General features: G+C 39.1%; 1 protein-coding gene across 3 annotated transcripts in view; it reads left to right on the forward strand.

Annotated features, from left to right (window-relative positions):
• Nucleotides 1-18,146, forward strand: part of Adgrb3 (adhesion G protein-coupled receptor B3) — a 714,721-nt gene extending 696,575 nt beyond the window's left edge. Inside the window, exons 30-31 of one of the 3 annotated variants that reach the window (XM_075980557.1) lie at nucleotides 9,028-9,132; nucleotides 15,257-18,146. In XM_075980557.1, the coding sequence (XP_075836672.1) occupies nucleotides 9,028-9,132; nucleotides 15,257-15,445 (294 nt within the window). In that variant the 3' untranslated portion in view covers nucleotides 15,446-18,146. The remainder of the gene's footprint in view (nucleotides 1-9,027; nucleotides 9,133-15,256) is intronic. The other 2 variants (XM_075980558.1, XM_075980559.1) reach the window with 2 other exon arrangements.
• The last annotated feature ends 2,154 nt before the right edge of the window (nucleotides 18,147-20,300 follow it).

Consider the following 20,300-nt stretch of genomic DNA (forward strand, 5'->3'; position numbering starts at 1 on the left):
AAATTTCTCCAGCCATATTCCTACCCTTGTGACGCATACACAGAACTCAATATTTTAACTGATATCTCCAAAATTATAGGCGTCTCCTGGAATATGGAAACTTTTGATTCAATCTTTTCATTTGTGTGAGTAGGTGTTGTGTTTCTATAGCGTACAGCACACATCAGTGTGTGCCTTAGCGGTTGTATCTGACACGATGGTGAAGGATGGTGCCCCAGGAAAATGATTTTGTTTGTAGTAACTCGGGGTGTATGCCATAAAATAATGATAAAGAATCCAGCTTCAATGCTTAAATCACAAATATCTAGGCAGCTCCAGCGTAGTCACCAAGCACAAAATCTGTATTTCACTGAAACCTAAAATTTTAACCAAAATATACCAAATTCATAAGAAAGAAAATCAAGAAAAAATATTTATCAGTCTCCACATTTGAGTCTTTTGTGTCCTTAATGGGAAAAATATTGTGTTAGTCCTCTAGGTATCAAAGGAATAAAGAAGCAAACTGTATCTGTTTGCATATGGTTTGTATATGTTGTGTACAGCATCACCTTTCTTGTGGCTACATAAATTTGTGTGTGTGTGTGTGTGTGTGTGTGTAGTCCTGAAAGTAATAATCCGTTATGTTATTCCAAAAGAGTGAACTCACTAGAACTCCATGACAAGAAACAGTAAAAACCTAGATCTACCATCAAGCCTAACCACAGCCAACAAGTTAGGTAATAGCAAAACCAAACATGGAGATGAAATCCTAGCACTCAGGAGGTGAATCTTTGTAAGATCAAGGCCAATTTGAACCACATAGAAATTTCCAGGCCAGCCAGGGTTATATGGTCTGAACAAAACTGGAAACAAATTAAACCACACTGTGTTACTGAGAACGTTAGGAGAAAATTGCTCTTTTTTCCTTCTATTCTCTATGGCAACCGCTAGCAAGCAGATGCTATGCCTAGTATTCCAAACATAGAACTGTAGTGTTAGCAAAGATATCTGCAGCATAGAACTGTGCCATTTCCTCACCCCTTTGACTACTATCATCATCGCATGGTTACTGCAGGAGGTGAAGCTTGGGGCGGAGGATACTCAGACATCACTTTTCCCTTATTGATCATTCGCTGTTACATGAGGATTTCTCCAAAAAAATTTAAAACAGACCTACAGCATGAGCCAGCTACACCACTCCTAGGCATACATCCAAAGCCCTCCTTGTCCCATGTTTAATGTCACATTGTTCATATTAGCAAGGAAATGGATATAGACTCTATATCCATCCACACAAGAATGGAAATAGGGTGCATACACAAAATGGAATTTCTTAATAAAATTAAGTCATAAGGAGGAATGAAATTCGGAATAAAATGGATGGATCTGGAAAATATTACATTAAGTGAGGTGACTCAGGAAGAGTTTTTTTTAAAGAAAAATTGCATGTCTCCTATATGCACATTCTAACTTTTAATATTTTTATGCATGTAAATAAGGGGGTGTGATGATATAGACGACGACACTAAATAGAGGACCACAATAGGGGAGATTAGATGTCACACGGAGACACATGGCAAAGGAAAGCAGGCAGATACACAGGGGGAAGGAGATCAGGAGTAAAATGAGGGAGGAAAACAAACACAAATTTTGATTGAAAACATCATGCTGAGATCTAATTGTTGTATGAAGATAAAAATAATAACTTCTGAAAATTGTTGGCTACTATAGGTGGAAAAGAAATTTTTTTTTTAGACTGACAGCCTCCAGGATAATACTGCATTCCTGAACTAATAACCCAAAAGGCAGACGAGCTATAAAATAGAGAAAGACTAATAATTCTTGCTCTCTGGGAAGTATACAGAAAATACGATAACGCTATTTCTATGTTATGCGACATATTTCTTGGTTTGTATTCCAGCTTCAGCAGGGATCCTGATATACACTGAACACTCATTATGTTTCTTTGTGGAATGAGTGAATGAATGATTTAAATTCCAGCTGATTTTCAATGGTGTTTGCTTTAACAAAAAGCTTTTGAATGAAACGTGAGTTAAGGCAAAGACTAGTATACTAAGCAAGCAAGTACGGAGACAGCACTTCAGAAGTTTCCTCTCTGGATTGCACAGATGGGCACATCAAACATAACCCGAGGATAGGAAGGGCAGGTTGAAACTCCAGAGGGAAGAGACTGCAGGGAGATTGGCTAAAGTGTGGCATGTTCACAAAACAAGAGCCAGAATTCTCTTAAACAAAGGTCAATGGAAAAGAAATAAACAGGGTAACTTAAAATGTTACACCTCCAAAAGTTCTTACCTGACATGCTGCTAAGCCTGTCTGACTAAACTTTGTTTAGCCTTTTTTATTTGTTTACTAGTACGGAGTAACTTGTTACCATCTGGCAAATAATTTAAAGGTGACTTTGTTGGTAATATTCTAAATAGATTGATAGGGTAAAACAAGAAGATGGAAATATCAGTTAAAGAGGCTAACCTAGGAAGGGAGTGATGAACTGACCGTGACGGTTGGAACCTGTGAAGTCTGGCCAATAACTGAATGGGGTATGGAAAGGCAGGACAAAGATGCCTACGTTATGGGCTTGCATTTTTATATGTGTGGGGAACAGAACCAAGGAAGAGAATAGACATCTGGTTAGGATGAGTTCCAATGTGACGTTGGCGTGGAGGTGCCTAAGGTGATTCTCAGAATCAAGCAGCTAAAGTTGGTATTATTGGAGGAGAAAAAGCTCAAGGAATTCCTAGAAACACAATCACAAATAACCTCAATGACTCTGTAATGCGTAATAGTACCTGTTCCAAGTTAAAAATAGAGAGAGATTTTAAAAAAAAAAAACTTCTCTTCCAAAAACACAATCAGAAACCTTGTTTCATTCCTCCACTTGAATAATGTATTCTTTAAAATATCTTAGGATGTTTCTCTGAAGGTTCAGAGAAACCCCACAGAGCCACCAAATCCATGAATTTCATCAATGGTCATGAGCAGGGAGTGAGGGCAGACTGAGATGTTGGATAATGGAGCCATTCTTCACAGAGCTTGACTTTTATTGGAAGAATTAGGGGCATGTTAGAGAGAGTCATTTAGAATAATTTGATATCATTAGAAACAAGGCTAAGCTATAACATGTAGCTTATATTAATTTCTAAATATATAAGGCATATTATTTCAAAAAATGTCTCGTTCAAAACAGGTTCCTTCCTGCTTTGTCCCTGACCCCCTACAGCAGGTACAATCCATTAAGCAATCAGGGCATATTTTTTAGGACACATTTGGAGGGCAAGCAATTTGAGCAATTTAATCCTAGACTGTATCCATCTCTTCCATATGATTAAATTTAAACTGTTTCAAAATCATGCACTTATAACCAAGCATACTCTTGAGGGGCAATGACAAAATGTATAACTTGTTCGGTTTTCTTATATATTCCCTCTGTACAGTTTATATGAAAACCAAAGTATGTTTTTGTCCAAATCATCACATATTTGGAGCCAGATACGGGCATAATTCCAGGATGCAGCTTCCATCTTGTGAATGTATTGATACTCTGACCTGGTAATGGACCATAAATCACCATCCTCTAGCAACAGGCTTAACCCCTTCAACCTGCACCTTTTTAAAAAGTCAATATGAGTATCGGCATTCTCTAAAGATCATCTTCCAAAGGCCACTCTCGCGAGAGTGAATGTACGGAGCACTAATGAACAAAGCTACAGATGGATATGGACAATGGCAATATAGGTCTATAAAATTCGAAGGCTGGAAATGGTGACTCGCCGAACATGTTTCTAGTTCGTGTGAACACAGGTTCTCCAGCCCTGTGCTCTAAGGTGAACTAAGAGTGTCTGCCATCTCCTAACAATTCCCATCAGGGTTAAGAACCCATACATACGAGTACATCTTTTTATATTTGAGGCTTTTTCTCTGTAGTTCAAACACAGCTCTGTGATTCACACTTCTGAATTGGAAAGCGAAAATCACCAGTTCATAGCAAAGCCACTGTCAGCTCCTCAAAACCACTTACGGAGGGGGTGGAAATGCCTAACAGGATGAGAAGGAGAAGACAGGGCTCCTGCCTAGAGTCATTAGCACAAGTGCTTATTGGGGCTCAGCACCCATGGCTCACAAGCACCTGGAGCTCCAGTTCCGGGGAGTGGGGGGAGTCAAAGCTTCTGACCTCAGCAGGCACCTGTAGTCATACACACATACCCTCACGCAGACACACATATGTTCGCACAATATGAAAATAATTTTAAAAATTTTAAAGTAAAGATTCCTTCCAATAGAGAATTGTCTTTAATGGGAGGAGATGATAAAATTTATAGTAGTTTTCCATGATGCAGGGATCGCCCTTGCTGATGTGCCCATGTCATCCCATTGATTTCATTCATCCAGCTAACATTCACTAAGCGGCTATTGACTGCCAGACAGTGTGTCCCGTGTCAAGGATGCATAGAGGAAGAGATCGCCAGCTAGGGGGTGTCCTGAGGGAGAACCATGAGTGCCCACTTTAGAAACATCATTGCAGCACTGCAAAATAGTTTCAGCTACTCGATATCTGGAGAGGTAGGGCCTGCTATGGAGGATGCAGAAACCCTCCTAGTTCTCTCTTCTCCCATCTGAACAGAGCATGATTTAAGATCCTCAGCGGTCTCTAGCAGGATGCTTTCTGAATCTCTGGAATACATCTAAGATAGCAACATGCACTTATCTCTTGCAATAGCAAACTGCCTTCTTCAGCTTCAGCAGCCTAGCCAATGAAGTAGAGGTCACAGCTGCTGCCTCCCAGAGTTACTGTGAGGCATTAGGAAGACAATACTGGCTGCCTCCTCATAGGTAGCTCCTGTCTATGTGGTCACGTGTCATGTGTTCTATATCCTTTGTAAAATCTTCATGATAGCCCTAGCAGGTAAGCCTCATTTCTAAAGCTGCAACCACAGTGAGACCGGATTTCCTGTTTCAGGCCATGAAACTTGAAATTGATGGAATTTTCACAGGTCTAGAGCTATCAGACTTGGCATAGTCTAAGAACTTAAAGGGTCTTCAAGAATTCTTAAGATATAGTACGTGTTTAAGACATCAGGTGACCTTATAATCTCAGTTTTAAAAAATTTCCAAGTTATTATGAGTGCGCTCGTCAACACATCGTTATTTCTCTAATATCAATTACTAACAGGTTCCAAAGGGTGCAATTATTTTGCTATAAAAGTTTCTGACACTCAGAGAGGTCTTATTGTTGTTGCTGTTGTTTGTTGTTGCTGTTTTTGTTAAATGTTTTTTAATAAAAGATGAAAAAGAAATAAAGAACTAAGCTGCTTCGGAGAGCATATACATGTGGTTAGACTGGCGGTCATCTTGGACAGAGGTTCATGAATCTTTCAAAACAATGTTAAATGATATTAATCTGAGTGGAAAAGAATATTACTATGCACTGATTTTTTATTGCAAAACACTCCTACAGTATTTGCAGTGAAATATGATGAAACCAACTCAATTCAGAAGATACTGCCAAACACTGTATATTTTTCTGCTTTTACATAGAAAGTACATGTTAAATATATGTTAGAGTTTTACCCTCATTTTAAGATTTTCAAAATATGAAGTATAAATTGAGTTTTTCATAGAAGTTGGTTGCTTTGGGAAACAGGATATTTAAGTCATAAAAGAAAGAAAGAACTAAACAAATCCTTAGGTTAGCCACGATCTGGGAAGAGCCATTAAAATGGACCGATAAATTGTATAAGCATGAAAAAAATCGACCAAGGTGTCTAAGATCACCAAAAGTATAAATGCTACAAATGAAAAGTTTCTTAAGCAGGAAAAGGGAAGAAACTCTTAACATTTTGTAAAAGCTAAAAGGGTAGCTAAGTTTCCAGTCCAGAGCATCACTGGAAAGAAATTTTTCAACATCCTCTCGTAAAGCTGGCATTCTTATTGAAGGAACCTCTCTCATTCACAATGAAGGTAGGAAGATGTACTGAGACAGTGAAAAAGAAGGAATGATGTAGGGAAAGCCAAGCTGAGCCTGGGTCAGAGATGGGAGCTGTTTACTGCAGCTGTAATTGATACCTCTTCCAGAATGTAGGCTATTATTGCTATGGTGTTTCTGGCAGTGCCATGGTGGCCATTTCAATTCAGAATGATCATCTGGCAAGAGAATATATTTGCAACTAATTTTTGCAAGTAGGAAAGGCTCTATATATCAGCATCCAAATTGTCATTTCCCTCCCTATTTATTGCAGGGTATTTTAGCTTTATTATTAGAATACCTCTCATGGAACTATGTGAAATATTCAAAATGATCTCTGTTTCTATAGCATTGGCAGTCACCATAACTTTATATTTTCCACTGTATATTTTTAGTATGTCCAACCAATCTAAGTTTTTAAAATAAAGCCCATCAAATTCAGAATCAAGTGCTGCTCATTCAAACAGACCATATCCATAAAACCTCCAATCTGGTAAGGTATCAAGTTTCCCAGTGAGACGCTTGACATAGACTTGCTTTTCAAACAAAGGCATTCGATTGCAAGAATCATGACAAGACTTTGGATAAGACACAAACACACACAAAAGGATTCCTGTTAGAAAGATATGGACTCACTTAGCTCTTGGCCAGGGAAGAGTAGCAAATTTGATTGCTAGCAACATGAGACTAGAAAACTCACACGAAACACAGTAAAATCAGCTCACAAGATAAAGGATAAACGAAGCCGCCTGAAAAACACAGTCATCAAATGCCTATAGCAAAAATGCTGTGCCTTTGGTGTCAGGAGCTTCAGGACAATGCATTGCTTGTCTTTGAAGAGGGATGGTTTCACCAAGGAGAAGAGATTCAAGAGCATGGGTGGATATTGAGCTAGAAATCAGAATTCTCAAAACAGAGTGTGAGAGAGGGGAAAATATAGACAATCAGAGCCATAATTAATTATTTTTAACTTAAATACGAACTTGTAAATATTTGGAGATTGTCTTATCTGTATTTTCCATAGTTCCTCCCTATCTTATATAGCATCCTCATGTATTTAATCACAGCTACAAATTTCCACTTATTGGGATTACAATGCCATTAATTCTGGTGTTCTCATTAGACTTTGACCAAATAGAAGGCAGTAATTTAGCCTTATTTTTTTTCGCCATTGTTACTCTAGCATTTAGCACACTGTGAGGCATTCATCAGAATGCATTAAATGGTGCAGTAAAATCTTCTGAGGGAAGTGATGTTAGTATGGCGTCACTCCTACACAGAAGAAAATGACTGCGAAGAAATGTTCATTACTATGAAAATGTGGCTGTTTTTTGAAGCATTCTCTGTGTCCCAGGGCCGTAATTCAATGAGTGTCTTAGGACCTGGTACTTCATAGAACTATTTGCCTACTGAGCACAGGATACGCGGAATTACCTTGCCAGCTACATGGTCCTCAGAATCCCTTCACCGAGTTGCTTATGCAAATCCTCACTCTCATAAATCTCCATCAGCCATCACTAGCCAAATTATGTTTGCCTGGTGTTTCTCTCTGAACCCCACAAGCCTGTTTTCGTGTACTCTCTTTGAGACGGATGGGAAGTTAATGGCGCGGTAATTGCTTGCTATGTTTCACGTTCCATCATGAGTCATGCTGCCGTGTTCTCATCCTCAACCACCTGATTCTTCAACAGCCAAGTCCTAGAGCTCCAGCAGCAAGATGGGAATTGGTTATTGCATGTCTTAAAATGGCAGGATTCTCTCACATGAGTGTAAGGCAGCGGGAAAGCAAAAGACCCTAGCCCAACAGTGAAGTTACCTAGGTCCTACTCCCGAGGTTAGGAAACCGAAGTCGGCAGAGGGGGTGGAATTTTGTAATAAGATTCAGTTTAACTTTCCATTTGTCCTTCTCCCTGTTTGTCCCCTCTGTAAGCATCTATTTTAGGGAAAAAAAAAACAATAACAAAAAAAACCCTAAGAGTTGCCAATCTTACCCCAAAAGATGTATTTATTTTCTCAACAAATCCTTACAGCTGAAAATGTTTGCTAGCTAAGACAGTGAGCCAAAAGTTAAAATCAGAGCCCAGACATAAGACCTAACAGCCTCCTTAAAACCACACAAGCAAATGGTGTTCAGATGTTTAGTCTTTAAAATGCTGTGGACTCTTAAACATAACTTCAGAGTCATGGAGAATGACCAAGATGCTGATTTGTAACTTTTGAAAATGAACATCACCACAGAACAGCACCTGTAAATACAGAGAATTTATTCTCTGACTTTTCTACTAGTGCCCTTTAAATGTTTTGCAATAGGAAAATATTCAAATGCCCCAAGATCATTTTTGCTTACAAGCCCATTGTTGGGTTATAATGAAGTTGAAAGAAAGGCATGTAACTGTACCTGGGTTTTTAATAGCTCATCGGCCACACAATGTGTGCTCCAAACCGTGACTGCTAAGATTCTGCACCATCTGGTAAACAAGTATATGAAACCTATGGGCCAGATTTCCCTTCTGCAAAACTCAGCGGTTATTCGCATGGAGAGTGCACGGTCTTAGATTGCACACATCTTTCGGGTGCTTCAGAGCTACGAGTCAGCATTAACAGCGGGGCCTGGGATGATGCTCCCCTTTAGTGCAGCAAGCTATGTTTGCACTGTTTATAAAAGTAAGACATAAAGACGTAATATTTCCCAGGACAAACATCAAGAACTCGTGAGCTTCACAAAGTCCAAATTTTTAACATTTTAAAATTACTGCAACAATTTTTTGCAGACCAGACTTCACTTTTAAGGGATGAAAATCTTACACAAGAATGATGACTATGTCTTAATGCACCCATGAGAAGGAGAAACTTATATTTTTTTGTAATCTTGTGAGAGGAAATAAAAAGCCCTTCTTTCTCAGAAAAAAATAGGAATAGGAAAAAATGTGGGACATGTTATTTGCATAGGTGGTGTCTTTGGGGACTCCTGTCTCCTGCCTGGTTTAGCTTCCCTTAGTACAAGACAGCTTTTAAGAACATGTGAGTCACATTAGGAATGCAAGCCGCCCTGTTCTCTCTTGCAGAAGGTCATGCACACGAGGAAGAGACATATGGAGTTGTTTCAGGAACTCAATCAGAAGTTTCAGACTTTGGACAGATTTCGGGACATACCAAATACAAGCAGTATGGTGAGTATATTCTGCATCCACAGCCACACATGAGGCCAGCTGTGCCCCTTACCCTCCAGGACAGCTATAAAACAAACAAACAAAACCAACCAACAAACAAAAATAACTCTAGTGTACATAGGAAAATTAATAAGCCCAAAATGTACTTGGGAAGTGACCAGGAGACTTAGAAGGAATGACAAGAATCTTCAGGTGTTTGGTTCTAATTTCAAAGATTCTCCCTAATAAGCTTTAATTAGGATTAGTTATATGTAAAAGACAGGTCAGTTTCATATGGCCATTTTCCCACCAATTAAAATTCAGTTAATTCAAATCGCCAAATTGTTTGCTAAATTTTCCCATTGTTATTCTAATGCCTGCCATTTTAAGGCCACAAAACATAATACTGGTATAAAAAAAGAAATTTGTTTAGGGATGAGAGTTTTGGATCAACGCCAATATCAGGAACTTGGGTTGTTGGTTGTAACCATTTCCTTCTCATTCATTCATACCACTGCCATCTTAGAGGACTCCATAAAATTAACTCTATGCTGTGACTCAGCACACGGCACTGTCATCGCTTCAGAGAAGGCTTCATTCTCACCGGTAAGTGGACTGTGCCAGGACTCTAGAAATTCCATCTACTTGAAAACACAGCCATGAACTACCTGAGCTTGAGCAAGTCTTGCACGTCTTTGTTCCTAAGGCTTCCTCTACTTACGTGGGACACAGAAAGTAGCAATGGATGGTATGGATTTGCTGTAGTTCTTGCGACATCCCGAAAGCAAGGGTGAGGGCATTGAGGTGGACAAGCTCTGCTGCCTCCCACAAGCTCTTCAGCTCACATGTGGGGCTCCTTGCCCAGGCAATGCAGCCCATGGGTAGCTCTTTTCCAAACGGGAATAAATAAATGATCAATGTACAGATGGATGCAGGTAGATGATGATATATAGAGATAGATGATAGATGGATAGATAGATAGATAGATAGATAGATAGATAGATAGATAGATAAGAGATGAGAGATAGATAGATAGATAGATAGATAGATAGATAGATAGATAGATAGATAGATGATAGAGAGATAGATGATAGATAGATATAGATAGATAGATAGATAGATAGATAGATAGATAGATAGATGAGAGATAGATAGATAGATGATAGATATATAATGATAGAGGTTCATAGATGAAAGATATAATGTATATTACTTTACCTATATTATTTCTAATCTCTATATATGAATAGCATGGTGTTTGATCATCTTCTATGATTCCTTCACATGCATCTTATGAGTCTTAGTCTGCCCAACTAGCTAATGAAATCAGTGTATAAAAAACTAAAGGATGAAACACACGTATATCCTCATAAGTTTCCCTCATTTCTCCCAGTACTTATACATTCCTGGTCACGGTAAGTAACTGGTAAATGGCAAGTATGAGTTTATTTCCCAGCAATAATAACTCAGTCAATTTTTAACAACTCTGACACAATGCCAGACATATAGAAGACATGTATACTATTGCATGTTTTGCAATTCTTTTCTACTCCTCCATTTTGAAATCTTCAACTTTCAGCTAGCAGCAAGGGAAAGTGACACCACTGGGATTAGACTAAACACATTAGCTGCTCATTTCGGAATATTGAAAGCTAACAAGAAAATAAAATGAAGAAACATCGAAACATCATTTTTTTTTTAAAGTAGAGGTTGTGTTTACAAGTCTGGAAGGCTTATGCAACAGCTACAGCTGACTGACTGCTATAATATGATTGTAATTTCCCCTTGTTGTGTAAATTACGACAACAACTGGTCTGGGTATTAAATCATTAATGGCACAAATGTCTGTGTCTCAGTTTCCTAACAACCAAAATAGCCTGCTAATTACACCACATCTCTGTAATAGGGCACCTTTTCCAGAAGAGATTTATAAATATTTACCATCTGGAAGTGGGGAAGGATACAGTCGTTATTGCTGCTTGACTATTGTCCCAAATATCCAAGAATAGAAAAAAAAGATCCTTTATTCAGCCCTGATTAATAACAAACACGCAATTGAGTTCATTATCCTTAATTCAGTCACATAATTTGTAGGGATACATTGCTAATGAAAAACTGCCTAATTGGAAAGTGAATGACATTTTCAGGAAATCTCAGTTTTTCTGTCTTGAGGCTGCTGTTGGACAACAGCTGCCCACCCCTGCTAATGATGGCCATTACGCAGAACAATAACAGGTGGGACCAAAAGGACACCAAAATATAATTTAGTCCGTTTTCTCACTTCTAGGCAGGAAGGTATATACAACACCCAACAATGCAGTGGGTGGCTCTAGATGATCCCAAGATGAAACTCTTCTACCCTGACTGGTTGCACAATTTAGTCAAGATCCTCTTTCCTTCAAGCAGCTTCTAAGGATTCCTGACCATTTAGAAGAGTCATCCTCTCTTTTGCGTTGTCTCCAAACGAGAGTAGGTTGGCCAATGAAGGAAGCAAAGAAAGGATGACAGTAATGGAGAAGGAACAAACTAGAAAAGAGAGATGGAGGAACTTAAACCTCCTGGACCTTTAGGCCATTCCTGGCCCCATCGACTGTTGGGAGTGTTCAAGTAGCCTGCCATGCTTGGATGCTTGTGAATTCTCTTGATCACTTAACACTGCTCTTACTGATGTGTCCCGACACCAAGTTAGCATGTTTGGGAGCTCTGTGTATGTTGGCTTACAGTGGTACTGTAATTACTAGGCTTTAACACTCCCTTTAACTCCCTGCTCCTCCTGCACTTGAACTCAGAAGACAAACAACAGTATAAACTCAGGAACTTTTACAGGTCGCATCATTTCATATCATTATAGTCAGGCCTCCATTGAAGCCTCTCCCAGCCTATGTAGCTATCTCTCTCTCTCTCTCTCTCTCTCTCTCTCTCTCTCTCTCTCTCTCTCTCTCTCTTCCTTCGTCTCTCTCTCTCTCTCTCTCTCTCTCTCTCTCTCTCTCTCTCTCTCTCTCTCTCTCTCTCTCTCTCTCTGTAGAATTAAATGATCCCTTTCAGCTATTTCACAGTTTAGCAATCACTTGAGGTATGGAGTATATGAGGCCCTTTCTCTTAGGAGAGTTTATACACTACCCCCATTGCCAGACCCACCATACAGGAAGATAAGCTGCCTGTGGGCACTGACCCTGGCCACTGGCCACTAGCTCACTGCCTCCTTGTACCAGGTCTGTTTGCTTTGGCTGCTGAGTGTGCAACCATTCCACAAGGAAGGACAGATAGGTAACTTCTGGTTGAAGGGACTACTACATATTGATGAATGAGGATGAGACAGGGTCAAGCCGGCAGTGACTCAGGATAATAAACAGAAGTGAGTAAGAAAGCCAATTTATAAATTAATACTGAACTTCATGGAAATTCAGTTGATCATATGCTGAGAAATAACATTATGCAATTGGTATCTAGATATTTTGCCAATAATTCAACTTGGTGACTTTAGTTTATGTGCTCGAACCATTAGCATATTTTTTAAATGGGGAAGGGGGGCCCATCTTTTCCAAACATAACAGCAAATGAACCAGCATTTTGAATAACTGTCAGAGTTGGGCTAATTGGATTTTCCATTGCAGTAAAGAGTTCCAGAAAACCCTTTTAAACACTGCTCCTGTCTAAAATAGATGGGCTCACTCTGGACCTGCTGCAGTAGAATCCATAGGGATGGCCCTTTCCGTTGATGCTTGGTGGTTCAGGTGACCCACAGCACATCCAGGCTTTCTGCCTATAAAGTAAATTCCAAGTTGAGGAATTTGGCATGCGAAGATCCTCCTTCTCTGGTTTCTCTTCATCATCTGCGTGTTTTGTTTCAGCTGCTTTTTTTTCATGCCAACTAGAATGAATAAAAATGACAATTACTATAGCTTGCCATCTCAGCATTCTGAATTTTGATACTCTGTACCACCACGCAGTCTCAATCACACACGTGTCCTTAGCCAGTCCTGCCTTCCTGTGCCATCTTAAAAGCCACTTCTCTGAGAAAAGACCATGTGCTCCTCACAAACAGAAGCCATCCCTTTTATCGTCCATATTACTTTTACTGGAACACAGATGTGAAATGAACAAGGAGGGTGGGGATAAAACAAGATCGTAGGAGGAGGAATTATGATCAACATACATTATTTGCTCTGCAGAACCCTTTCTCTGTGAAATTATAGACATGAACTCAATGTAACTTTCATTTGAGTATAATCACCTTCTGTAATAAATATACTTAATAAACAATAAGCACAGATTTAATTCCTCACTGACACTTGAAAACTGTTTTCAAAAAAAGAAGGTTTGATTCACACATGACCTTACATCTTTGCCATGCACTACAAAGCCTAACTCTGTTAAGCAAGTATTCAAATATTAGGGTTTAGGTAGAATAAATACATTGCTCAAGGCCACTTCATATTGAAGTAGGGAATTGATATGTGGACCTGTATGTATCAGGCCTTGAATCCTGGGCTCCCAAGTGAACCATTGTGTGTTTCCAGGTGGAATTTATTATTTCCTCCTTTGAACCTAATATAAAAGCCAGGAAAAGCAGTCAGTACAGGGTATTGGTTGAAGGAAACAGAATGAGAAGGAAAGGAGGCGTGACATTTTTAGTATGTAAAGCTGAATAATCTCCTTCACCTTTCCTAAAAGTTCATTTCTCATTGGGTCTTTATTATTAGTTGTTTGTCTTTGATTTCCTCATAGTAAGACTATTTCCTAAAACCTCTAATGTACTCAGAATTTTAGGATTTAATTTATAGCTATCACTATTTCTATAGGCAATGTCTCTTGTACATAACTTGATATGAGATTTGAAGTACTGAGTGGAACCAATATAAAAACCAAGTAACAATTCTGTGCTCCCCTTAGTAATTGATTATAACAAATTGGAGACCAGATCTGGGGAGGAGGATAAGACATGTGACAAGTAAATTATTTTACTGTAAGCCAAGAGTGAAAACAAAGTTTCGAACTATCTTAATAATACTGGAGAATGAATTCAAGGGCTAATAGAAGATAAAAAGAGCTGAGGAAAGGAACTGTGTATGAGGGAATGATTTAGTGAAGCCAAGGTCAGTTGTTTCTCATGAATAATGAAAAATTTAAATGAACTCCGTATCCAATTAAAACCTGGATTAGTGTAAAAATGACAGCCCTCACTTGACATCTCCTCTTGCAACAATAAATAAATTTATCTTTATTCAATGCTCTACTTAATTTGGTGTCCTTCAGGTTAACTGCTGGTTGTTTCCGTGCTTGGGTTGAATTTTCTTCTAAGGAGTGTTCAGTCATGATTTCCATCTTGTTCACTGATGATATTCAGCTAACTCTGTACCATTCAAACTGCCCCTCTTACAGAAATATTTAAATGGCATTGATTTAAACTAAATCAAATTCATGAGTGAATCTTTGATTATCAGGTATTTGGTTATTTGCTGCAGGAGTCGGTTCACGAACTTACTGAGCTACACAAGATGGCAGTTGAACAGGCATCCACACTAAAACACACTGAGGACCAGAGGCTAGACGCATGTTCAAATGCCCCTCCCTCCATATTTCTGGATACATTTACCATACAACTCTCATCTTTAAAACGAAGGATGATGGGTATATCATCCAATCACAGAGAGTATCACAGAGAATCAGCATCCAAAAACCACAAAGCAAGAAAATATAACAACACATGAGTTTCAAATATGCTAATTTCTTGAAGGAAAGAATGACTTCAATTTTTTTCAGTAAATGACGACTAGGTTTAGCATTAAATAGGATGTCCTGGGAACTATATGCAGATCTGTTTCCTTCACTAAAATTTCTGCCACAGTCTTCAGATTTTCTACATTTGTTCTTACCAGTAACTTCACTCTCCTTCATCTTTCTTTGAGCAGTCATAATGACATTGAGATATATCATCTGCTTTGCCTTCCACGTTACTGTTCACATCTTTCAATGCCTTAAATTTATGTGATAACTTAGGAGCATATTCTTTGCTTTGTCCTGTCAGAGAAAATTTAAACTGAAACTACAGTTTGCCCCTCCCCTCAATTGTTGACCATCTCGGAATCCTGTAAACTGCAATAATTACTAATCAAATTAACAGCTTTGTTCTTCTCCTCAACAGGAGAACCCTGCAGCAAACAAGAACCCATGGGACACTTTCAAGGCCCCCAGCGAATACCCACATTACACCACAATCAATGTCTTAGACTCGGAGGCAAAGGATGCTCTGGAGCTGAGGCCTGCGGAGTGGGAGAAATGTCTGAATTTGCCTCTGGACGTGCAAGAGGGTGACTTTCAAACCGAGGTGTAACACAATCAAAGCGCAGTGAGGTGGAGACACAATCAGATACACTGACACTGAGACTTGGGAAGCCTGACATTTCCACCAGGACAGTGTGACTCCTCTCTGTCAGGACCTTCCTGTGCCCACATCAGTGTTTCCGTATGGTAATTTCTCACTGGTCAGGCTAGTGGAGAGACGGCCAAGTGTACAGTTTTCACCACCCTGTGTTGTAAGTACCCGTGGAATGGATTTGTAAGGCAATCTTTATAGATAAACCTCAAGCAACGATTCATGTTGTAACAGCTTCATGTGGTTTAGTTTTCAGAAAACTTCACCATGAAGCACAATGTATATATTTATGCAGTTTTTAAAGTTTATAACAGTCTGTTTGGCCATTACTACACTTTTTACTTTATAATATAAAAGCAAAAGTTTTTGTCATTAAATGAATGTTTGTTGAGCTACATTCTTCATTGCTTTAAATGCAATAAAGTAATAATCTCACTTTTATATGAATAATATATTTCACATCTTTATTATTGCAGTTTTCTCTAGAAGGCTCTGAGTAGCTTTCTCTGCTGCAGCTGTGTATAAAATATTTAAAATGTTGTATGGTGTAAATAAACTTTTGTCTACATATCAGTTTTTTAGTGCATTTTATTTTGGATTTGTTGAACAGAAATTTACATATTTATAAAGTTTTCCTTTTCAATACCGACACTGAAAATGTATTCAGAGTTTTAACAGCATACCATTATCACTCCTTTGAGCCTAGTGATTTCTCAGTGTAATAATAGGTTTGCATAGTGCTTCTGTGTCTCCTACTTAAACGCCCTTTGGAACAATGGACCGTGTAAAAGGGACTTGTCGGGAATCCGCAACCATCATCGTCTTCATAACATTACGTTCTTTTCTGTCTTGTGGCAAAGTGATGGGTGGCAGAAAACAGTAGTTTACTAAACAGAAAATGATCCAGGGAAAACGTGTGAGGCAATGCAGTTTGCTGCATGTGCCACAGAAAACTATTTCTATGGGAGCTCTTTATAACATACACATCAATGAACTTATTCAGGACCTTAAATGTCTGCTCTGCATCCACGGAGAAGGAGAATAGATGCAATTGTCTCCGGTTTGAAAGTAAGGAGCCCGAGATGAGCCAGCTGCAAGAGTAGTTCCCAGTGCCCTCTCTCATAGAGATGTCTCTTGCTTGCTCAGACACATGTTCAAGAAAGGCCAAGAAAGAATCCAGCATTGCCAGGGCCTTTGGGTCGCTGGACAGTGTGTAACTTGCAGTCCAAAGCATTGCAGGTAATGTCCTAGGATGCTTAATTTGATTAGCTTTTATTTAAACCTGAGCTGTGTGGTCTGTCATGGGACTCACGTAAGTCAGTTCCTTCTCCTGGCAACCTTGGCCACCTTGAGGGACCCTGGGGGACCCTGGCACTCAAGTTGAGAGTAAGAGACTGCGGTGATTCTGTCTTCAAGTGCACCTCCCGGCTGGAGCCCTAACTGCACAGCTCAGGCAGAACCCCTGTCCCATGCTGAAAATGTTCTCAGTGTCAAGGTGTTAAAAGTATATTTTTAACCAGATTTTAAAGATAGAAGTGGTATCATTATGCAAAAAGGAGTATAACATAATATTTTTCAATAAATTAAATGCTAATTATGATATAATTGTATAGTCCTATTGAATTTATAAGATGACTTTTTTGGTGAGAAGGAATATTCGATAAAGCATCCCCCTTCTCTGACTCTCTCTTCTTCCTTTTATCTCACCCTATATGTCTTTCTCTGACATACGCACACACATGTCTCCTTGTGTGTGTGTATACACATTAAAACCCATAGTTCTCTGCTTCATCTCAGAAGCCTATAGCTATGAATGAAGATTGCATAGAAAGTCACTCACTCCCATTTGTAGAACGTCAGGGTTTTTGAAAAAAATTGCATTAGCTGTTTAAAAATATGAATTCAATAAGTTTAAAAATATGTAAATTCAACACATTAGATTAATATTTCTTTTAAATAGTTACTGTCCTGAATAAACCCTTACATTTCTAGCAAGCCAATATTTCGTGGCTGTTAATCAGAAATTGCTCACTGAAATATTTGGGGCTGGAATTTTGGGTTGGCTAGGAGGTATGCCAAGTGATCAGCATGGGTCATTTTTCTGTTTTTTTCTTTTTAATCTATATTTTAAGAACACAGGTTGAAAACTACTTACGAATCCTCAGTTCAGGAAACCTCATTCTAGTCTTTTCCTTTTCAGTTCTGTCCCACTCTCTCACGCACCCGTGTGTGCACACGCAAACACATCTTCAAGACTGAGTGGCAGCTGTCTTCTTAGCTGGAAACAACTATCTAATCTTGGGCAGTTCCTTTCCAGCTGATTGTACTCAGAACCTTCCAGGGTCTTTGCGCCCTTGCACTAGACGTCTTTGCTCTGTCCACATGTCTAAATTTCACTTCTACGTCATGTGAAACATGAACTTCCTCTTGATGAAGTTTCCCATGATTTTCTGAGCTACAATTAATTTCCCCTGTGAACTCTTAGAACGCTGTCTCTGTACTTCTTCTAGGGCTCTCAGACCTTCTATCTTGTTACGTTTTCTGATATCCCCTGGTAGACTGTAAGTGCCTAAAGGGCAGATTTCATGTCGGATCCATTTTGTATTTCTTAAGGGACCTAGCACAATAAATTTCACACAATAAATGTTTGTTAAATTATCCGTGGCATTTATTTTAGTATTTCTTACAGCCAAGCTCATCAAGTCAACCATCGAGAAGTATTAAGCAATTGTGATGGATTTGCTACTATCCTAGGCAGCTAGCATTCTGAAAGATCTTTTTTATGTAGCTGAGAATTTACTGGAAATATCAGATGCTCATGCAAAATAAGTAATATTATTTAGCATTAATAAGTGCTTATTACCATGCACCATCTCTTTTTGTTCCTAGTAAGAGCATGTGAATCAACAAATGACTATCCTATGGCTCAGCAGTGAAGAGCACTTTGCTGCTCTTTCAGAGGACCCAAGTTCATTTCTCAGCACTCACGTGGCTCATGACTTCCAATAACTGCCTTTGGGGGGACTGGATGCCTCTGGCCTCCATGGGTTACACACACACACACATGCACATACCTACACATACACCTACATACATATACCTACACACACATACCTACACACCCATATATACCTACAAGCACACATCTGTGTATCTACACACACACATGGATGCATTGATTATCATTAAGAAAGAGAGAGGCTAAGAGCCCTCCTGAAGCTCACCATAAATAAATGACACCCCCAGTATGACAGCTGAAGTCTCCTGGCTGCCATAAGGAAGCCATTTCCCTGGCACAAAATGCCACTTTGCCCATTCAGATGATGACTGGAAATGTTCTGTGGGAATATTTTCAGAGAAGAAACAGAGGCTTTAGAATGGAAACACGCCAGCTACCATAGAGTAGGAGAACAGGAGCTACCATAGCAGAAATGGATAGCCTCTTTAGAGTGGCAGGCAACCCTGAGTGGATCTGCCTGTCTATCCTAGGCGTGGTTTTACTTGTACTTAATCTAGGTATAGATGATATTCCAATGGTTTTCTTATCACTGATTCATGAGCAACACGAGGTCGATGAGGTAAACTACTTGAACTTTCAAGTCCATCTGTAAAAACCACCAGTAAAAAGTCAGTTATTAAACCCATGGTTCAGGAAGTTTAGTGTGCAGATTTAAAATCATCCTCATCCTCATCCCCTCCCCACTCCGCCACAAATAATATCATTGGGCTCTAGTTTTCCACGGTTCATGTCAGCATCCGCTAGTGAAGTTCTACAGATTTCTCATAGTTCAGGGAAGTTACAAAACTAATGTGTCTCTAGTATTGCAGTCTACACAAAGGTTTCCATGGTGACAAAACCATCTTGTCCCTGATATCCTTCTACATTTAGATTTGTAGCTATGATAAGTACAGTGCCACAGTAAATAGATTTTGGGACCGGGAAAATTAGAACATAGGAATGGACAAAAAAAATTAGCTTGGAAATCGATGAGAATGGCAATCATTTTCATGTATCAAGCAACAAAAGCAGAGTTAGAGACAGAGATTCATTTGAAAATATTGCAATGGGAGCGAGGGCATTATTGCAAGGTGAACAAGACAAGCATGTCAGAGATCAGGACGAAAGCATTTTCTTTGTGGCTGCCAAGCAAAGGAGAATAAAAAGCCAGGTGTTGGAGGAAGCAAGTTGGGGAAGTCTCCCTTGTTATGGGGAGTCAATTCTAAGAAGTTTTTTTGTCTCCAAGGGTTTGATTACATATTTTTTTAAAAAATTATTTAAACTCAAAGATAATTCAAAGATCAGAGCCTGAAGAACGCAAGCTGTCTAAGTAAAGTTTGATTAAATTATCCAATAGTTTGTTCAGATTGGTAGTCTGGACAGATGGTTCAATTTCTGAAATGAAGAGAAGAAATTGGGAAAGTCTGTGTCTAGTTTCCTTATGGAACTTGGAAACAAGGGATTCATCCACAGGCTCCCCTAAGAACTGCAGGGAAGGAGAGATTTTTGTAATAAGTAGTTTCTAGCATACACATGGGCTAGGCGATTTCCTGATGCTCTTTTCCAAATGCATCGTAACAGTCTGGCCCCAATATATGAATGCTCGATGCAGGGTGCTATAAAACTGAAGAGAGACAGATGGTTCTATGGAGTACAGATTTGATAGGTACGTCCAGAAGCATGATTCCAGGTGTCAAGAGTCAGTGAGATCAAGATGATTTCAGTCAAAAGAAGAAGGATATAGACTGGTCAGGACAAAACTGGCTTCATCCCAGCCGAAATGCATCAGCTTTCTCATTCACTAACATCACAGTC

The sequence above is a fragment of the Microtus pennsylvanicus genome, chromosome 7 (genome assembly GCF_037038515.1).
Source record: "Microtus pennsylvanicus isolate mMicPen1 chromosome 7, mMicPen1.hap1, whole genome shotgun sequence".
Classification (NCBI taxonomy): domain Eukaryota; kingdom Metazoa; phylum Chordata; class Mammalia; order Rodentia; family Cricetidae; genus Microtus; species Microtus pennsylvanicus.